The 22260-nt window shown below is 46.3% G+C and overlaps 2 protein-coding genes across 3 annotated transcripts; one reads left to right on the plus strand and one right to left on the minus strand.

Annotated features, from left to right (window-relative positions):
- Positions 1–1489: 1489 nt before the first annotated feature.
- On the plus strand, positions 1490–4333 carry LOC105046176 (ammonium transporter 3 member 1). The gene is made up of 3 exons (XM_010924696.4): positions 1490–2265; positions 2944–3229; positions 3321–4333. Exons 1-3 carry the CDS (start codon positions 1630–1632, stop codon positions 3806–3808), a joined length of 1410 nt encoding a protein of 469 aa, XP_010922998.1. The 5' UTR covers positions 1490–1629; the 3' UTR covers positions 3809–4333.
- LOC105045860 (BAG family molecular chaperone regulator 4) lies at positions 3874–22260 on the minus strand. 2 transcript variants are annotated; one of them, XM_010924284.4, is made up of 4 exons: positions 21757–22232; positions 21125–21381; positions 20883–21029; positions 3874–4225 (listed from the first exon to the last, which is right to left on the minus strand). In XM_010924284.4, exons 1-4 carry the CDS (start codon positions 21947–21949, stop codon positions 4028–4030), a joined length of 795 nt encoding a protein of 264 aa, XP_010922586.1. In that variant the 5' UTR covers positions 21950–22232; the 3' UTR covers positions 3874–4027. The 2 variants fall into 2 exon arrangements, with proteins under 2 accessions (XP_010922586.1, XP_073114569.1); XM_073258468.1 differs by lacking the exon at positions 3874–4225 and adding an exon at positions 15962–16436 and having other exon boundaries at positions 21757–22260.

The raw sequence follows: 22260 nt of genomic DNA on the forward strand, positions 1-22260 counted from the left end.
TGGTGAGGATATAATTTAGACCCAGGTCATCAATAATTAATATCGAATGATTTTCCAATTAAGTCCATTGACACCCTTCAAATATTTTTAAAATTTTATCAAAACTCTTATATTTTATCATATATTGTTAAGAAAATATTATCTCGTTTCATTTCAAAAGGCAACCAATAGCAGGAATTAAAAATTTCATCTTAGCTGAGATCTTGATTTGTTTCAAGACTTGATACTCCCCGACATAATTATTGTATCGATCAATATTTCATATTAGTATTTAAAAATATTTTTAATATTGAATTTATATCAATTGAGATTCTAAAATCTCACTTCAAAAGTAACAGTCGAGTTCTTAAACAAATTTTAACTCCTAAATTTTTTCACTAACTTTGTTGGCTGAGGTGAATTAAGGTTCCAATCCGCCTTGATATCAATTTCTTATGTGGCATCATTCTGACGTCACGGTTAGCTGGAAGAAGAACGAAATCACATGAGGTTCGCTTGCCATATAATTCCAAGATGCTTATTTTGGTCGTTTGGCATCTGACAAGATGATTGACCCCAAATCTACTGTGAGAAGTTACTCTAACGTGTCATCATCCTGTTCATAGAAGTGAGAAGGAAGCGACTGGATCGGAGCCTCTGCCCCCAAGAAGAAGATCTCCCTCAAATACACGACACAAAATTTAAGACCAGTCTAAGATTCGCCTCTTTCTTTGATTCTCTGGACCGAAGAGATTCGTCCCAAAGTCAATGCCAGCTCGTACGAAAACTTCCCCATAGATTTACTCTGCGACACTTCAGATCAGATCTCACCCACCATCGTAAGTAACATCGAGAGGCCATGATTCAATCGATAAATGGAAGGTCCGTATTTCGTCTCAAACAAAACTTGCTACACTTATTCGTACATATTTAACTCCACCTGTCACGCCAACATTAAAGCGCCCTTTGTCCTCTTTTAGCCATTGACCTTGACTCCACCTCGCGACCCACGATCCTCGGGAAAATTGGAAAATTTCCGCCACAAAACCATGTGCGGTGTACCCTTGGCTTGGAATACACTATCATCCATCTCGAAAACGGATGGCTATTTTTTATCTTTACCATGCGTTTTATCCATTTCTAAGGTAGTGGGTTCTCGTTTATCTACATGATGCACTGTATGTTATATTAAAAAATATCTAAATATATTTTCAGAATAAATAAGGATTGCTCAATAATATGGTGTTTATGTATCATGATACACAACTTTACAGTACCACAAAAAGCATGCACACCATGGAACAAAATCCAACAATCTTATTTTGTTTTTCTTTTTCTGATAAATTAAATTTATTAAACTAATCTAAAATAAATATATCGATAGGAATCGGCAAATAAAATATAGAGAAATTCAGTAGGAATATCCGATAAAATTGTCTATAGAGCACATCTGATATGTTTAGCTATATAAATCCCCGTCCAATTAATCTGTCACGCTATTTGTCTCTCTATATACATGTGGTTTTGAAGACATGTAGAACTGCTCTCTTTAAACATATATTTGTCTTATTTTTCTTCACTCCACCGCTGCCTCTTTATCTAGCTAAAGGTTCTTCCGTTGGCCAAGGAGGGAACTCGAATAAACTCCCGATGGCGTACCAGGGGAGTAACACCTCGACGGTGGTGCCAGATTGGCTCAACAAAGGTGACAACGCATGGCAGATGGTCTCTGCCACGCTGGTGGGCATGCAAGGCATGCCAGGCCTCGTCCTCCTCTACGCCGGAATCGTCAAAAAGAAGTGGGCTTTGAACTCGGCATTCATGGCGCTCTACGCGTTCGCCGCCGTCATGCCTTGCTGGGTCCTCTGGGCCTACAAGCTCGCCTTCGGCCGCCGCATCCTCCCCTTCTGGGGCCGACCCGGCCTCGCCACCGACCAAGAATTCTTGGTCTCCCAGGCCTTGCTTCCGGCCACCTTACACCATCACTCGAGTGGGGAGGTGGAGGCGCCGGCGGTGCAGCCGTGGTACCCGACGGCGTCGATGGTGTTCTTTCAGTTTGCCTTCGCGGCGGTGACGGTGATGCTGCTGGCCGGGGCGGTGTTGGGGAGGATGAGCGTGAGGGCGTGGATGGCGTTCGTGCCACTGTGGATAACCTTCTGTTACACCGTGGGGGCGTTCAGCATATGGGGTGGGGGTTTCTTGTTCCACTGGGGGGTGATGGACTACTCTGGTGGATATGTTGTTCACCTGGCATCCGGGGCAGCTGGTTACACTGCCGCTTACTGGGTAGGTGGTATTCTAATTATCATGATCCTTGATCTCTAATCTCATCTTGCTCCTCCTTACTTTGGGAAATCAGTAGTTGGAACTTGGGGCTGAAAATAGAATACGGATTGCATATCGGTATTATCAAAGATACCACTCACTAAGCGGAAAGTGAATTAAGTTAGTACCAAATTAATATGATCATTTTTTTCTTAAAAGTTTATGAGTGTTGTATGAGACTAAATAGGACTGCGGGAACTAGATATTCTGATTGGTTAATTATCTATTCATTACAATATCCTTTTTCTTTTTTTTTGGTAAGACGGTATCTCTCTTTTTTTTAAATGGATGTGGATATAAATATAGGTATTAGTTGAATACTCAAACCTATATATTTGATAGATTCGTGTATAAACTGGATTTGGATGAGTCTACCGCTACCTCTAATTCACTAGAGTCCAATAAATTGTTCTTCACTGTTTGCATATTTTTTATGTGTGGTCCAGCAGTTAATATTAGGTTATATAATTCAAATATAAAGTTTATTATACACCAAGTTAAAATGTGGGTCATGCCCCATTAAGCTAGAATCGTATAGCCCATAAGACACTGGACTGTAAGGTATATAGAGTGCAGAATTGCAGCAAAGTGAGACAATAGGGTCCCAATCTCGATTTAGACCATTTTCTACTTTACCAGGTTGGTCCGAGGCTGAGGAAGGACAAGGATGAGTTCCCTCCCAACAATCTCTTGTTCATGCTTGCTGGAGCCGGGATCTTATGGCTAGGCTGGACTGGCTTCAATGGTGGAGACCCCTTCGCCGCAAATGTGGACTCATCAGTTGCAGTTCTCAACACCCACATATGTGCAGCAACAAGCGTCTTGACGTGGACTTGCTGGGATGTTGCCAGCCAAGGCAAACCCTCTATTGTGGGAGCCATCCAGGGAATGATCACTGGGCTTGTTTGCATCACTCCTGCTGCAGGTGAGAGCTGGAACACATCCACAGCCAAATCTCAATTGCCAAGAGTCACTGACTGACGATTTAGTTGATAGCTAATTTTGAATCCTTTCAGGCCTGGTTCAGGGATGGGCGGCGCTGATAATGGGCGTACTATCTGGGAGCATTCCCTGGTATACCATGATGCATCTGAACAAGAGATCAAGGCTGCTGCAAAAGGTGGATGACACGCTTGGTATACTGCACACCCATGCTATTGCTGGAATTCTTGGTGGTGCTTTAACAGGCCTCTTCGCTCATCCCGACCTTTGTAGCATGTTCCTTCCGGTCACCAACTCCAAAGGCGCCTTCTATGGCGGCTCCGGCGGCATCCAGTTCCTGAAGCAGCTGGCGGGTGCATGCTTCGTCATAGGTTGGAATGTTGTGGTTACGTCCATCATACTGCTTGTCATTCGAGTTTTCATACCGTTGAGGATGTCCGAGGAACAACTGATGATTGGGGATGATGCAATTCATGGAGAAGAAGCATACACAATGGGAGACAATCCCAGCATTGTACAAAATGGTTTAAACAGAGATGATGTTGAGAACCAAACTCTGTGACAAAATTGTATAAGCTGATGAATATATATATATATATATATATATTCAGTATAAAGTCACAGCAATTTGCATGAGTAATGCAGCAGTTTGATAGAAGAATTTGGGGAGTCATATGTACAATCGATCACTGCTTTAGCAGAAGAATTTAAGCTCCAAGGGAGGGCAAAAACTATGGAAAGAAGAAAATTCAACTATGGATAACCGTCTCCCGCTATGCAGCTAGTCGAAGAGTTCCCAGTCATTGGTTCTTTTTGTGGAGGATGTCACAGGACGAGGTGCCTTCAGACTGCCCAACCCAGACCCAAATGTCTCCCATTGGGTTGTCACGGAAATGGCATTGCTACTTTCGCTGAACGGATTGGAGTTTCTTGCCTTCAGTAAGTCGAGCGTCTCCACAACGTTTTGTACCCGACGCACCTGAAAATATATTTTGAAACAGCATTGTAAAAGCACTGCATTCTATTTTCATTTCAGTTAGATAATTAATGACATAATCAATATATGAAAATCCATATTAACGTATTATATTGTAGCTATTATGAAGGATTGGTTCTACTAACTACAAATAAGAAGTGATTATGGTGTTAGGCTTCATACATGGTGAGCTCAAGATTAAATTTTAAAACAGCATTGAGGGATAATGACGTATCCGTAAAAATATATAATAAAGGCTATCTATATAAATCTTCTGCTGAACTATTTCCAGCTATGGCATTCTACGAAGGCGCCCATAGAAAGTGATATAACCTTTGCTTGGTGTACAAATAGGAAGAGGTATCACTCAAACAAGGATATCCGCAATCATCTTACTGACAATAACATACCCATTGCTAATAACACTTCATTGGTGTTGCAGCCGACAATCATGCTTCACTTGTCATTTTTAAGAGGAAAACATCCTCTTTAAACATGAAAATTTTGAAATCTATTTCTTGACCATCAATACAAGTATGAGCCTCATGCTCACTGGAGCCTCCTCTGTTCTGCCACTTAAATTAAATCTCCACATCGAATGAACTCCTAATCTTTCTTGCATATTATTTGCTTTCAGTTTTATATTTCTAGTTTTGATCTCACATCAGGATATACATTATGCAGCAGATAAGTTACTACAAAGATTGCATGAAACACAATTATTCATAACTCAGGCATGAGCAATTGTGCATTTATTTGTTGAACATCAAAGCTTGCAAATTTGTGAGGCTAATAGAATTGTGCCACAGCACATTCTTGCAAGTTACAGTGACAGAGATATCAAAAGTTTCTTTGCACGTTTACTTGTAGCGGTTAAATTTTAAGATAACATTTGGTTATGCTGACTCACAATATGGAAACTATGATAATGGCTCCACAAAATCTGTCAAAGAACTAAACTTGCATCTTCAAATGTCCAGATCTTATCTAGTGATATATTGTTCAAAACTCAATATTCTACTTTTGATTTATAACCTTATGATCCCTAATTCAGAAAACAGAAGATCCATTAAAATATATTTAGCATAAAGAATGACTGTAGAACATGCCTAAAATGAGGAAAGTATCTCATATTAGAACTGAGGAATGGAGAAATCATGCATCGAAGAACTTCATTCATTTATCACATTTTAAACCATCTGAGATCACATTGTTGTTTATTTTAATTTATGTCACTTGAAAATTATTGAAGCATCTAGAAGCAGTTTCTTTTTCAGTCCATTAATGATATACTATCTCACCTCAGATGGATTCTAGACTTGATGCATGATATGAGAAACTAAAGAAAACAAGAGAGAATTCAAAATAATTAACATATCATTAGAGGTAATTTCTTTAAATGCTAAAAGGTACTATTATATTACAGCATGAAGACTAAAGATTATTCACAAAGCTAATGTGGTAGAGGATAATATGGATCGGGCACAATAAATCAACCATTTGATTTAAGACTATGGAAGAGGAATACCAGAGCACAAGATTCAGGCCTTGTTTGGGTTGGGAATAGTATTCTCTGGGTTAGGGTTTCCATGAGGAGTAACTAGTGAAGAAAAGAGGGATAAACTAAGATAGCCATATTCTTCCTTTCCAGCAGAACATCTTTATTGAATCTGTGAAAAATATTTATCCAGAAAGTTTTTTTTTTAATAAATTTCTTTTTACTCTTGAGGAATGAAGGAGGTCAAAAGGTTATTTTCCACTTATCCCAGTTGATCGTCATTATAAGATGCAGTCAAATTTGATGTTTACTCAAACATCATCCAGTATCAATGCCACTAAAAACTTTACAAGAACTAAAAGAATGATGACATCAAGGCACATTTGCTGACACTATCTATAATTCATGGTTGGCCATACCGCCCCAAACCATCGGGTTCATGGTGCATTGAAGTGAACCAATGAGGAACCAGGATGGTTCGCCTTGTCGGCTCCGTAAATAGGCCAAACTGAATTCAAAAGGCCACTGGTTAGCCTATTTCATCAAATTAACAAATCCAATTCCCTCTGGTTTGTCCGTTGATTAAATAGATGCACCCCACACACAGTTTATGATCATCCCCCTCCCCCCAAACCACACCCCCCACCCAAAAAAAAAAAAAATTCCGCCGGAGTAGTATCCTCCCCCATCCCCGAGTTGAAACACGACTCATCCGTCATTGCTGCATCATTGCGGATCCCAAGCCCCTTTGCCTAGTGCAGCCCTTCAAACCCTCACCTCTCTCCCGCCTCCACTCACTGCTGCTGATGCTCTCTTCCTCCTTCCGGACTTTCTTCTGCTCCCCATCCTTCCCCGACTATGGCCATCAGACTTGGGAGGCCAACTAGACAAGTCCCTCCTCTCCACCCTCCCCGCCCCCCCCTCCTTCTGCCTCTCCCCTCTCTCCCTCTCCCTCTCTATCCTTCTTTGCCCTGACACCCTCTCCCTCTCCTTCTCCCTCCCAGTGGTTCCGGTGTGCCATGGTTCGACATGACATGGATTGGTACCATACCATATTGGTTGCCTGGCAACATACCTACTGGTACTGATTCCACCATCTTGGGCATATATAATTTGTGCATGATCACAAGATCGACATGCCACATGTATTGACTTCTACATTGACTGTCTTACTCAACACATGTTATTCCACCAATCAAGTTAGGCTACAAAGAGCAACGCCAACCAACTCTAATCTGGAATTGAAAACATTGGCGCAATGCCCTGCTATTGAATGATAAGTTCTACCACAGATTAAGTGAAAATAAAGATATACTTCATTAGCAATTATAATGATATAGAAAGCAAAAATACTAGTAGACTAGAGCAAATAACTGAGTATGAAGACACATTATATGGATGTAGTTTCCACATTGAGCAAATACAAGAAAGAATATGCATCTGAATTGATGAAAAAAAGATTGTTTTATGGCATTGTAGAAGATAAACAGAGTGATGGAACAACTAAAGACCACATGGATCAGAATGCACTGATGAGACAGGTAGAGATGATAAATAATGAATAGAAATGCAGCTGCACAAAAAAATTTGAAATTCTCGTAGTAAGGCAAGTAATACCAGTGACAGAGAAGGGATGAAGTATGTGGATTTTACTAGACTACAATTTTGGCATGCTATCTTATGAAAACCGAATCAAATCCTGCCATAATGGTTTCCTTGAGAACATTGAGTGCAACTTTTCATTATGTGATTACAAAACAAGAGGATACATGTTGTTGGGTATAAAATACCCGCGGCCGAAATTCCCATCAGAAAGGCTCCGCCCGGACTCCTACGGGAGCCGGGCTCCACCGACGGCATCAGCACAGCTCCGCCCGGACTCCTACGGGAGCCGGGCTCCACCGCCATCAGCAAGTGCAGCTCCGCCCGGACTCCTACGGGAGCCGGGCTCCACCGCCATCAGCAAGCGCTGCTCCGCCCGGACTCCTACGGGAGCCGGGCTCCGTCGCCAACATCAAAACAGCTCCGCCCGGACTCCTACGGGAGCCGGGCTCCGCTCTCAATATCAATCGCTGGTAAGCTCAATCCGGACTCCTATCAGAGCCGGACTTCACCCTTGACTTTGTTTGCAGCAGCTCCGCCCGGACTCCTACGGGAGCCGGGCTCCTACGAGATCACTCCACCTCCGACATCAGAACGGCTCCGCCCGGACTCCTACGGGAGCCGGGCTCCACCACCGACATCAGAACGGCTCCGCCCGGACTCCTACGGGAGCCGGGCTCCACCTCCGACATCAGAACGGCTCCGCCCGGACTCCTACGGGAGCCGGGCTCCACCTTCGACATCAGAGCGGTTCCGCCCGGGCTCCTACGGAGGCCGGACTCCAACCGCGACCGAACATCAATCGACAGATCCGCACCCCCTCGGCAGGTCGCGACAACAATCATGATCCTGTTCCAGGTCCTACAGCGGATTCTACGCGGCTCCAGCAGCGGACCCATTACTCCCTGACAGGCTGTAGCAAACGGCCACGATTCTGTCCCGCTCCCTGCGGCAGGTGCTGCACGATCCCACTACTCACTGACAGCTAGCGGCAACGGACGCCGCCCCACTGTCCGCAACAGGCCATACGTGGCAGACTATGACAACAGCCACGAGTCTACCCCACCACTCTCCGCAATTAATTTCCCTGACCGTGGGCGGCCCACTACCAGACGGTTGCAGGTGTCACCATCAATCCGTTGCCCCCTCTGCCTATAAAAGGGAACTCAGATACGTTATTTTTAAAAGCCTTCTTTTGCCTTATCTCAAAACTCTGCTAAATTCTCCGTTCGAGCACTCCATTCTTGTTGAGGCAGAGAACTGACTTGAGCGTCGGAGGGTCTTGCCGGAGCAACCCCACCTCCAGTTTAGACTTCCCTTGCAGGTCCCGGCGGCGACCGCGGCTTCCTCAACTCCAGCTTCTCCGGCGCAGGCGGATTTCTGCACCAACAGAATTGGCGCTAGAGGGAGGGCGCGAATCTTCGCAGCACCCTTGTTCTTAAAGGAGCGCTCAACGGATCCGCTTCCGGCCATCCTTTCCGGCACCCAAGCCTCCTTTCCCTGTCCGATGCCTTCTCGCGGGGTTTCTGCACAACTACCTCTGGCTATGACCGCCGATAAAGGGTGGTCGGGCGACCAGTCTCCGCGGGATTCCGTTAATGTCGTCTCGGGGGAATCCCAGCAGGAGGCGATCGGCAAATCAGCTGCACCCCCCAAGCGGCAAAAAGTCGAGGAACCCATAGCCTTCACTGAAGAAGACGCCCAGGGAGTCCAATTCCCTCACAACGACGCGGTCGTAGTTTCCTTGAACATAGCAAATTATGATGTCCGTCGCGTTCTCGTCGACAACGGAAGTTCGGCTGACATCTTGTTCTACAACGCCTTTTCAAGAATGACCACTCTTGGCGGTCATCTAAGGCCGATGTGCTCCCCCTTGATAGGGTTTACTGGTGACGCCGTTCCTACGGAAGGAACGATAGCTCTAACTGTGACCGCGGGTCAGCATCCAAAGCAGTCCAGGGCTCTGGTGAATTTCCTGGTGGTAAAGGCGCCATCTGCCTACAATGCAATTCTTGGCCGTCCCGGCCTCAATGCCCTCAAAGCCGTTGTTTCAACCTATCATTTAAAATTGAAGTTCCCCACTGACAAAGGGATTGGAGAAGCTCGGGGAGACCAGGCGCTGGCCAGGCACTGCTACAATATTGCCCTGCAAAGAAGCGATCAAGCGGACCTTTGTCCAGTCGACGGGTTGGATGCGCGCGACGACCTCACTGAAGAGAGGGGCGGCCCAATCGAGGACCTCATACCAATTCCTTTGAATGATGGGAATGCGGAGCACGTGGTGTTGATTGGCTCCAACCTGGAGGAGGAGGTGCGGACGCATCTCGTGGACTTTCTCCGAAGAAATGCGGACGTTTTCGCATGGGTCCCGGCGGATATGCCGGGGATCGAAACAGAGGTCATGGAACATCATCTGGCGGTCGACCCTAAAACATCGGCCAACAAAAGAAAAAATCCGGAGTCATGCCCCAGAGAGGCAGAAGGCGATAGCCGAGGAAGTGGATAAACTTCTCAAGGCCGAATTCATCAAAGAGGTCAATTATCCAGAGTGGATCTCCAATGTTGTCTTGGTCAAGAAAGCAAACGGCAAGTGGAGGATGTGTATCGACTTCAAAAAGCTGAATAAAGCTTGCCCAAAGGACAGCTACCTCCTGCCCAGGATCGACTAACTGGTGGACGCTACCTCGGGCCACGAGCTTCTCACTTTTATGGACGCATTCTCCGGCTATAACCAGATTAGGATGGCATCGGAAGATGAAGAAAAGACTGCTTTTATCACTAGTCGCGGCCTTTACTGCTACAGGGTTATGCCGTTCGGCCTCAAGAACGCAGGCGCAACCTATCAGCGGTTGGTAAATAAAATCTTCAAAGAACAAATCGGTCGAAACATGGAGGTGTACGTGGACGATATGCTCGTGAAAAGTAGATCTTCCGGAAATCATGTTGCTGACCTCGAGGAAGCTTTTGGCGCTCTTCGAAAATACAGAATGAAGCTGAACCCGACCAAATGTGCTTTTGGAGTAACCTCAGGAAAGTTCCTGGGCTTCATGGTGTCGGGGCGTGGGATTGAGGCCAATCCGGAGAAAATTCGCGCCATCCAGAAGATGGCCGCCCCGCGGTCGATTAAGGAGGTTCAGTGCCTCACTGGGAGGATCGCAGCTCTTAATCGCTTTGTCGCGAGGTCGGCTGAGCGATGTTTGCCCTTCTTCCAAACCCTCAAACAGCCGAAGAACTTCTGTTGGACCCCTGAATGTCAACAGGCATTCGAGGAATTAAAGAGCTACCTTAGCTCACCTCCACTACTGGCAAAGCCCGAACCTGGGGAGGAGTTATTTCTGTACCTGGCAGTCTCTCCCACATCCCTCGCGGCAGTCCTTGTCAAAGAAGAAATAAAAATCCAGCGGCCGGTCTACTACATTAGCCGCGTGCTAAGGGACGCCGAGACCAGGTATACTAAATTAGAGAAACTGACCTACGCTTTGTTGATTGCAGCTCGGAGACTCCGACCTTACTTTCAAGGGCACACGGTGACGTTGCTCACCGACCAACCGATCAAAGCGGTTTTGCACCGAGCTGATATTTCTGGGAGAATGGCGAAATGGGCAATCGAGCTCACAGAATTCGACATCAACTACCAGCCTAGGCCGGCAATAAAGGCCCAGGTATTGGCGGATTTCATAGTAGAATGCACCGTCCCTGAGGAGGCCGAACCTGAGCAAAGCAAAATTGACGACCTGAAGACTCAACCGGACTCCTCTGACGAAGAAGCCAGTTCCTTCGATGGCTTTTGGACCCTCCACGTGGACGGATCTTCCAACATGGCGGGCGCTGGTGCAGGCTTGATCTTGACCAGCCCGGAGGGAGTCGTCGCGGAGTACGCTCTGCGTTTCGGATTCCCCGCAACAAACAATGGAGCCGAATATGAAGCTCTAATCGCAGGATTGAGGGTCGCTAAGGAGCTTGGAATAAACCAACTCCGGGTGCACAGCGATTCCCGACTTATAGTGGGACAAGTCAGCGGGAGCTTTGAAGCGCGGGAGGACAGTATGGCCAAATATCTTGAGAAGGTGAAGGAATTCACCCCCGCCTTCAACAATTTCGACATCAAGCAAATTCCAAGATCGGAGAATGCTAGAGCCGATTTTCTCTCCAAGCTAGCAACATCGGCTCCGGCCGAATTGCCCAAGGGCGTCCTCTTTGAAGTTTTAAAGCACCCAAGTACGGAAGAACCGCAGCTCGTAATGGATATTGACCACGAGCCCAGCTGGGTCGACCCGCTGATAACCTATCTAAGAGATGGGATTCTCCCCCAAGACGCGAAAGAAGCCCGGAAACTCCGAAATCAGGCATCCCGGTACATCCTCTATGAGGGCAAATTGTACAAGAGATCGTACTCCTTGCCTCTCTTGAGATGTCTCCGACCCTCAGAAGCCGATTACGCTTTATGGGAAGTGCACGAGGGAGTTTGCGGAAGCCATTTGGGTGCCAGATCCCTATCCCACAAACTACTCCGCCAAGGGTACTACTGGCCCACAATGCATCATGATTCAATCGAATATGTCAAAAAATGCGATCGATGCCAAAGGTACGCCAACGTCCAGAGACAACCTGCTATCGAGCTCACACCCCTGAGTGCCCCATGGCCTTTTGCGCAGTGGGGGATGGATATTCTTGACCCCTTTCCCATGGCGTCCGGTCAAAGAAAATTCCTCCTTGTAGCAATCGACTACTTCACCAAATGGGTCGAGGCCGAACCACTAGCCAAAATCACAGAAACGAAAGTGCAGGATTTCGTCTGGAAATCAATAGTGTGCAGGTTCGGTTTACCTCGAACACTGATCACTGATAATGGACGGCAATTCGCGGGAGCCAGATTTGCTGAATTCTGTGAAGACCTAAACATCTCCCACAAGTTCACATCAGTGGCCCATCCCCAGGCAAACGGCGAAGCCGAGGTAACGAACAGAACCCTTTTGCAGGGAATCAAGACAAGGCTTGAAAAAGCGAAAGGAACTTGGGCGGACGAGCTTTACCATGTGCTATGGGCGTACCGAACTACCCGGAGGTTGCCTACGGGAGAGACTCCCTTTGCTCTAGCCTTTGGTACAGAAGCCGTCATCCCGATCGAACTTAAACTCCCGTCGGCACGAGTCGTGGCGTTCGACGAACCCCAGAATGCACAAAATCTCAGGGCCAACCTCGACCTACTGGAAGAAAGGCGGGAGATCGCTCAGGTCCGAATGGCGGCCTACAGACAGAAGGTTGCCCGATATTATAACGCCCGAGTCAAGAACAGGACATTTAGAGCGGGGGATCTTGTACTCCGACGAGCTGCTGTCTCACAGCCGCAGGCCCAGGGGAAGCTAGCCCCAAATTGGGAAGGACCTTATGAGATCAAAAAAGTAGTCCGACCTGGGACTTATTATCTTAAGGAGCTCGGAGGGGCGACCTCCCGCGACCATGGAACTCAGAAAACCTACGGGTATACTACCAGTGATTTCATCCTAATCGAAAAATGTGTGCCCACTTGTCTAGGGACAATTCAAGAAGACGGTATCAAAAACGAGAACGCAATCTTACAAAAGTAGAAGGCCCGGTTCCTTTAGACCGGATGGGGGGAGAGGCCTCACAACGCCCATATGTGCCCCCACAGCCCTGTTAGGGACAGGAGGAGAACCTCGCCCTAACTTGAGCAAAGTCGAAGGCCCGGTTCCTTTAGACCGGATGGGGGGAGAGGCCTCACAACGCCCATATGTGCCCCCACAGCCCTGTTAGGGACAGGAGGAGAACCTCGCCCTAACTTGAGCAAAGTCGAAGGCCCGGTTCCTTTAGACCGGATGGGGGGAGAGGCCTCACAACGCCCATATGTACCCCCACAGCCCTGTTAGGGACAGGAGGAGAACCTCGCCCTAACTTGAGCAAAGTCGAAGGCCCGGTTCCTTTAGACCGGATGGGGGGAGAGGCCTCACAACGCCCATATGTGCCCCCACAGCCCTGTTAGGGACAGGAGGAGAACCTCGCCCTAACTTGAGCAAAGTCGAAGGCCCGGTTCCTTTAGACCGGATGGGGGGAGAGGCCTCACAACGCCCATATGTGCCCCCACAGCCCTGTTAGGGACAGGAGGAGAACCTCGCCCTAACTTGAGCAAAGTCGAAGGCCCGGTCCCTTTAGACCGGACGGGGGGAGAGGCCTCGCAGCGCCCATACGTGCCCCCGCAGCCCTGTCAGGAACAGGAGGAGAACCTCGTCCTGACATGTGCGGGGAGTAAGGCCCGGACTCCTACGGGAGCCGGGTTCCGCCACCAAAAGGTTTCGCCCGGACTCCTACGGGAGCCGGGTTCCGCCACGAAAAGGCTTCGCCCGGACTCCTACGGGAGCCGGGCTCCACCTTCGACATCAGAGCGGCTCCGCCCGGACTTCTACGGAAGCTGGACTTTACTTATGACTTTGATTACAGAAAGACTTTGCCCTACTTCTTATGAAAACTATGCTGCTTCAACTTCCAGGAGCTTCTTCGAACCTAGCCCCAACTCCAGCGGAGAAAGATCCCAGCAAACCTAACAAGTGGATATCTCCTAACGGCAGGAAAAACCGAAAAGAAGCCCGGCGAAGGACGACCCCACATGAACTGAAAAGGTCGCCGACGGTCTTGGAACGGCATGACACAGGCAAAGAGAAGGAAAGAAGTTCGGCAGACAATTATTTGACACGAGAGGTAAACAAAGTACTGAAATCACTATTTTATTTGATAGAAGCACACGTTACAGGGCCCAGCGGGTCAGGAAAAAGAGAAAAAGAAAATACATGTCTCGCAAAGCACGGTTCGGGCAGGATGAACCGGAAGCCGATCCAAGCTGCAAATTCCTCTTCCCGTCTCTGTTCTTCTCAGTCGCATTCTCCAGTGCGTGTAACATCTCTCGCCCCATCTCTCTTCATTCTGTCCCCAAAGTTCCGACCTTAGCTAGAAAGGGGTGGGATTGATCTCCGAAGGCGGCGGGGGTAACAACGGCAGTAACGAAGACCTGTTTCAAGAAGAGCTGTAGCCATGACGGCCGCCACCTGAGACGCTCCGGCAAGGTCGGCATGCGCTACTTCCACCGTCTCCGCAACAAGTTCTACCGCCCCGCCGTCGACCGTCTCTGGTCCCTTGGCCCCGACGGCGTCAAGGATCCCGTCATGACTTGTGACGTCTATTCTGCCCTCTTGACCGGTATTGCCCCGCCTTACTGCTCCGAAATTCGCGGGCAGAATAGCTTCTACAACAGCCCCCGATATTAAACCCCTGTTGTTGAAGGAATTCTTCCTTGGGCCCCCTCTGAGATGACAAAGATTCTCACCGACCGTCGTCCTCCTCACCTTCCTCCGAGCCCTAACAATACCCTCAAGAACAGCCTCCAGAGTTGAGGACATGGTGTGGAAACCCTCAGAGAAGGATTGATGGGCAAAAGGCGGCGAGAATTGGCACGAGGGGAGCAAGACTCTCAGGGGAAAAGAAGAACGCCAGGATGAGACCGTGAATGGATCGAAGGGTTTAAATAGCCGGCGGATCCTGGCGCAGTTATGACGGCGAGAATTCCTGGGCCAGATGGTGTGTGCCGCGTGTCGCGCTTATCCGCTTCGTTGCTATCGAGGGTTGACCGCTCACAGATTCCCACAGAGCGACACCCGGGATCGCGTTTCAACGGGGGTTTCGAAAAGACTTTTCAAGTCGCCTTTGCCAAAAAACGGATTCTGACACGCGCACATTAAGTGGGGGCAGCTGCGCACAGGGATCGAGGGGGCAATTTCGGCTGCGCATCTCTCTCTCTGTGTACTTCCTTCGCTTGAAATTCAAACTTGGAAGTAGGGGGACTGGTGTTGGGTATAAAATACCCGCGGCCGAAATTCCCATCAGAAAGGCTCCGCCCGGACTCCTACGGGAGCCGGGCTCCACCGACGGCATCAGTACAGCTCCGCCCGGACTCCTACGGGAGCCGGGCTCCACCGCCATCAGCAAGTGCAGCTCCGCCCGGACTCCTACGGGAGCCGAGCTCCACCGCCATCAGCAAGCGCTGCTCCGCCCGGACTCCTACGGGAGCCGGGCTCCGCCGCCAACATCAAAACAGCTCCGCCCGGACTCCTACGGGAGTCGGGCTCCGCTCTCAATATCAATCGCTGGTAAGCTCAATCCGGACTCCTATCAGAGCCGGACTTCACCCTTAACTTTGTTTGCAGCAACTCCGCCCGGACTCCTACGGGAGCCGGGCTCCTACGAGATCACTCCACCTCCGACATCAGAACGGCTCCGCCCGGACTCCTACGGGAGCCGGGCTCCACCACCGACATCAGAACGGCTCCGCCCGGACTCCTACGGGAGCCGGGCTCCACCACCGACATCAGAACGGCTCCGCCCGGACTCCTACGGGAGCCGGGCTCCACCTCCGACATCAGAACGGCTCCGCCCGGACTCCTACGGGAGCCGGGCTCCACCTTTGACATCAGAGCGGTTCCGCCCGGGCTCCTACGGAGGCCGGACTCCAACCGCGACCGAACCTCAATCGACAGATCCGCACCCCCTCGGCAGGTCGCGACAACAATCATGATCATGTTCCAGGTCCTACAGCGGATTCTACGCGGCTCCAGCAGCGGATCCATTACTCCCTGACAGGCTGTAGCAAACGGCCACGATTCTGTCCCGCTCCCTGCGGCAGGTGCTGCACGATCCCACTACTCACTGACAGCTAGCGGCAACGGACGCCGCCCCACTGTCCGCAACAGGCCATACGTGGCAGACTATGACAACAGCCACGAGTCTACCCCACCACTCTCCGCAATTAATTTCCCTGACCGTGGGCGGCCCACTACCAGACGGTTGCAGGTGTCACCATCAATCCGTTGCCCCCTCTGCCTATAAAAGGGGACTCAGATACGTTATTTTTAAAAACCTTCTTTTGCCTTATCTCAAAACTCTGCTAAATTCTTCGTTCGAGCACTCCATTCTTGTTGAGGCAGAGAACTGACTTGAGCGTCGGAGGGTCTTGCCGGAGCAACCCCACCTCCGGTTTAGACTTCCCTTGCAGGTCCCGGCGGCGACCGCGGCTTCCTCAACTCCAGCTTCTCCGGCGCAGGCGGATTTCTGCACCAACACATGTTAAAAAGGAGGATAAGTTAATCAGTTAATTCAACAACCTAAAAAATCATAGAGGACCTAGCATGGACGTTACAAATGGTAACAAGTAAAATATGCAATAATGACAACAATATGAGGCAGTTCAAAATTCTACTTGAAGAGGATTTAGTGAAGTCATATAATATGATAAAAAAGAGAACATTTGCAGCATTATGAGGACAGACTTTAGGTACCAGAAGTTTGATTAGATGAAAATCTGTAATTTTGCAACTCTTTTCTTTTATCTTGTAAAATCTTTTTGTCCCTTTTGTTTAACCAAAGCAGGGATACCTCTTCTTAACAGAATGAAAAGGCTGAAATGGAGGGTGAGGACAGGGTCTTAACACATGGACAGACATTATGACAATATCATCTCTGCAATACATGGATGCTAACATATATGAAGATAGCCTTGAGAAATTGAAACACCCTGAAGTTCTGCAGCTTTCTTTGAATGGAGTACATGTTTACAGGCCAGCTAATATATTAAGGTTTTGTCAATTGGCCTTGGAGTGGAGAAACAATTAACAAGAGAGTGCAGCAATGATGTAAAAACTTAGAAATTTGACAAATGCAAGTATAGTTTAAGATTGTCATAATATGGGGTAAGAGTGCTCATATGAAACAAGTTAGAGCTGAATGACACATAAGAATCAAAAGAAAATGATGAGGTCGAGCCATAGAAATGCATGGGATGTCATGTGGGATAAAAAGTTGGGGAGTGAGAAGTGCAAGAGGTACAAATGACCAAAGCAAAGAGAGATGAGAAGTAAAATAAGAAAGAAGATCTCATAGCAGCCAAAACAACCATCCAGCTCATCAATGCACTCAATAACCATCAATACCATATCACAACAAGTTTATGGTAAAATGCTTCTTATGAACTTCCCCTTGATTGAGCTTCTAAGAGGTCTTAATGGGACAACAAGAGACATGGTAGTTGTGGGAAAAAGGAGTTAATTGCAAAGAAAAAATAACTTCCAGAAAATGAGCCAAAAATAAAAACAGAAAAGTGGTGGATAATGACCATGGCATTTTTCTAGGTGATAGGTAAAAGGAACTTTGAGACAAGTAATCTAAACAAACAATCCTACCTCCAGAACAAAAAAGACGAAGCAACTTAGGTAGTGCTTAGCTGCACATATTATCAAACGTCCAACAAAGATGCATAGAGAACTGGTCAAGATGATAAAGATCCAACTAACCCTGAAAAGTCTCAAAAATAAGAAGCTTGAATCAAGACCAAGTAAGGAAAAGTATTCAGCAGACAAAGAAACAACGCCTGTTTTCAAAAATTTTAGGAGGTAGTGTCACGCCCCGAACCCAACACCCGGGTCAGATACGTGATGGCCGCACACTCCTTAGAGCAAGCCCTAAAGAATATGCAAGGCCAAATTAAATCATTACAACCTTATCAACCATAATATTTAATTTCAATAATAATTCATAAAACTTGCATAATTACAATTAACATTTCTTCAATCCTCTGATCAGGTATCAATGGTACTCTATCTATGCATCCGCTCACTCACAAATCCATACCATAGCCAACCATGGACATCTTATAACTCTGAGAAGAAAAAGAAAATGAAGGGGTGTGAGCTTTACAGCCCAGTAAGAATTCCCATATCACACCAATATAATAATATAATCTGAAAATAATGATAGGCAATATCACATAAAAGTCGATGTTCACTGTCCAGAATACTGCAAACATTTATAGATTATCTGTTTTATCAAAAGAGATGCATCATCATATGTTAAATAAGTGAAACAATTTTATTCAACGATTGTTTCATGTCTTATCTTTCTATTTTCTTCTATTATCACATCATCTTTAATCCTTTCTTTTTGGCTTTAGCTTAAGCTTTGGCTTTGGCTTTGGACTACCAGGATCATGCGACGATCTTTTATTCGGATCGATTTCTGTGATCTTCCTCGGATCGAAATATTCATGATCTTTTTCGGATCAAAGTGGCCATGATCTTTCTCGGATCAAATCATTCATGATCTTTCTTGGATCAGATTCTTCATGATCTTTCTCGGATCATATTCTTCCACATATAAGCCTGTGGGGGCTGTCCCAGGCATAAGCTCCTGACAGGCTATTCCACATGACAAGGCCAGTCCAAACCATATTTCTCTTTCTTTTCATTTTCATGAAATTATGATATTTAACTTCATTAATCAATTCATCTTTTGCAGTGAAATAAATATGTCATACACATAATCATGCCATCAATCGCTGATACATATGTATTGATATAGCATACTCATGCTCAAAATCACATAAATAAATAACAATGTCTCAGATATAACAAATTCATCGATCTCAAATCCAATGATGCAAAATCAAGGAGATAAAACCAACGGTAAAATAACATATATAATGATGATCATGTACAGAGATTCTTACCTTTACCGGTGACTGATCCAAGCACAAAAATCAATGTTCTTCTTTGATTTATGAATTTCTTTAACAAAATATTCCACTCGATATCTTATGCAGACAATCGTATCTCTTCATGACCCTGATCAAATATAAAAATTATATATAGAGAAAATTACCGATAATCGATCCACAGATCGAGGACCTCTCTTCAGATTAACCAAAATTAGGACTTGTCTATGTATCAGGATCCTCCACTGATCCATAAGACTTCTAGAGAGAAAAAAAAAATCCATGAAGAGAGAGAAAGTAGAGAGAGAAAGTAGAGAGAGAAACCTTCGTATCCTTCCGATGAGGCACTCATGATCGAGATCATCAGAGGTCCTATCAGGGTGACTCAATATGAATCAAGTGTTACAAATTTCGAATAGGATCGAACTGGGATCAGATCTACCGCACAAATTTCGGAGCAACCTCAGATCATCTTATTTTCATCTCAATTTTATCCTAGAGTCCGTGATGAAATCAGAGAGAGGGTAGAAAGATTCTAGAGAGATAAAATCCACAAAAAGAGAGAAAGATCTAGAGAGAGAAAATAGAGAGAGAATCTAGAGAGAGAAAATGTAGAGAGAGAAGGTAGAGAGAGGAGAGAGAGAAAATTTTTCTCTCTTCTTCTTCTTCTTATTTTATTTTATTTTATTTTTATTTTTCTCTTTCTCTTTTTTTTTTCTTTTTCTTTTTCCTTTTTCTTTTCTTTTTCTTTTTCCTTTCTCTTCTCTTCTCTTCTCTTCTCTTCTTCTTCTTCCTTCTTCTTTTCTTCCCGCGGCCTCCCTTGGCTGAAACAGGGGAGGACCGTGAGGTCCCCCCCTCGGTGGCTCGGGCTCCGGCGGCTTGGCCGAAGATCCGGCAACGACGGCGATGGGGTTCGGCCGGCAGCGAAGAGGAGAACGGCGGCAAAAAAAACAAGAAAAAATTCAGAAAACAAGGGATTTCTTGTTCATGGATTTTCCAGCGATCCTGACGGCCGGAGAGGGTGCACGAAGCCGTGGAAAAGAGAGGAAAGAAGAGAGGAAGGAGAAGACGGGTTTACCTCCGACTCCGGTGAGGTCTCCGGCGAGTATTTGAGATGAACACGATGAGGACATCCGCGGCTTCAACGAAAAAATTCGAGAAAAATAAAAGAAAAATCCGGTGCTCGTCGTGACCAACCTTAGAGGGAAGGAGAGGGGGTTTTATAGGGTGTAGGGGAGGTCGAATCCGCCTTGGATTCAACCTCTCCACCGGTGATTTGGGTGGAAGAAGACTCCCAGCGGGAGTCTTCTTCATTTTTTTTTTTTTTTTTTTTTTTTTTTGGTAAGGCTTTGGGCTTTTTGGGCTGATTTGGGCCGGGGTGTTACAGGTAGAAGCAATGAAGATGTAAAATCAAGAGCTCCAGATAAGGTCAAACCTACCACACAAATGGCTACTCTGCAGCAGATTTTATATATTTGAAAACCACAGCAATGGGACTAGCTATTTACATAGTTCATCTTCTTGCCTAATAAAGAATCAACCAGGCTTTTGACATTGTTCTTAGATCCATATTTCCTCTCGTGTTATTTGAAGTATGACCACCATTTCAACTAAAAGCATCTCAGTCCTTCAATAAGCTGGCTGTTTCATAAACCATCTCATGATATCCTGAACTAGATTTGGCCGTATTGGTGACTTCAGCTTCTATATAAATTTTCCTATAAGCAGGCTTCTTAGGATGAAGAAAAGCAGCAGGTTCGGCAGACTGCATCATCTATTCTTTTAGGCATGTAAGATGAGAAATTTGGATAAGCAAACAAATATAAATAAAGGATAGACATATATCAATAAAGTTAAGACAATGAAATTCAAGATATATTATGAGCGATGTAAGTGTAACTAGGTTTATCAACCACTTCACTTGAGACTCAGAATAATAACAAAAATCCCCCATAATATCTGGCAGCAGATCCATAAGACAAAGAGAATTAAATAAATGGATGCCAGGTTACCTCAGTCCTCCTCTTCACCTTTGCTTCACCTTCTGCCTCGATGCTGTCCAATTTCAGCAACTGCATCATAAGCAACTCAGTCAATACAACAAACTCTTTCTCCGCAACCTTTGTTCCACTGTGCACGGCAGACTCCAAAGGAGTAACCTACACATAGTCAAGCACATGATCACCAAATTAAGATCATTTACACCTTGGAGCCAAGAAATAATCTCTCACGTTCTCAAAAAGGTGCCACCCACCTTCTCAGCGAGCTTATCTACCTCGACCTTGACACGGACAACAGCTTCACACGCCTTCGAGATCCCCAGGTCCCTCTTCATCTGCTCCAGCTTCCGCTCCTTGCTGGCGGGGTCCTCCAAAAGAAGCACCTTCGACATGTCCTTGACCCCCACCATGTGTAAACACTCGTCATTTTCCTTCTCTTTCCCTCTGAACAACAGCCTCTGCTCCTGAGGCTCCAAACCAGTTTCCTGGGCCAAGACCTTCTTCAATTCCCCTTCATACCATGAAAAGAAGTAACAAAATGCAATGTAATTCACCAAAATTAGCCTTCGTTCAAGCATCAGAGGAACGAAAAACAAATCCTGAAGTCTAATTTAAGAAGCAAAATCACTAAAAGGAGCACAAATTTATGGAAGAAATCCATCAAAAATTAGAAAATCAAATGGACATTCAAACTCGTTCGTCCAAATCCTTCTTTTTTTAACAAAGAAAAGCTTAAATTTTTAACAGAAATCAAAAGAGCAAGCAACCAAATAAGTGGCAGTAACAACCAAAAATCATCTCTTGCAGCATAATTCGGTCGAAATTAACGAACATAAGCAAAATCCAGCAAAAAATAGAGGAAAACAAAGAAAAGAAAAGGGATTACCAAAGGTGGACTGGGCAGGGACAGTGATCTCGTGCTGGTAGGAGCCATGGGAGACCTTAATCTTGATCGTAGGCCCAGCGGCTCCGACCCCGTCTTCCCTCTTCTGGACCAGCATCCCTCCAGGTCTCATCTCCCACTCTATCCTCTCTTTGCTCCCGTTATTGCTCGCCGGCTTCGAGCTCGATCTCCTCATCTCCGGTCAAGCAGAAAAGAGAACCAAGATAAAGCGAAAGGGATGTTGGGTGAGAAATGCGAAAGGCTTTCTCTCTCGGTGTCTCCTTCCCTCCTAGAGAAAGGAGGACTTGGCAAGCAAAGAGAAAGAAGGGGAGAGAGAGTTGATAAAGATACTGTGCCAGCTTCAAAGTACACAGAAAAAGGAGAGATTTTTATAGAGATTCACCTGGAGGCAGAGATGGGTAGGAAAGTGGGGGCAGAGGAGGATAAAGTGTTTGTACTTAATGGGTTTGGTATTTGTTTGGCGTGCACTCGAGAGCTAGCAGCGTG

Source organism: Elaeis guineensis, chromosome 5 (genome assembly GCF_000442705.2).
Source record: "Elaeis guineensis isolate ETL-2024a chromosome 5, EG11, whole genome shotgun sequence".
NCBI classification, from domain to species: Eukaryota; Viridiplantae; Streptophyta; class Magnoliopsida; order Arecales; family Arecaceae; genus Elaeis; species Elaeis guineensis.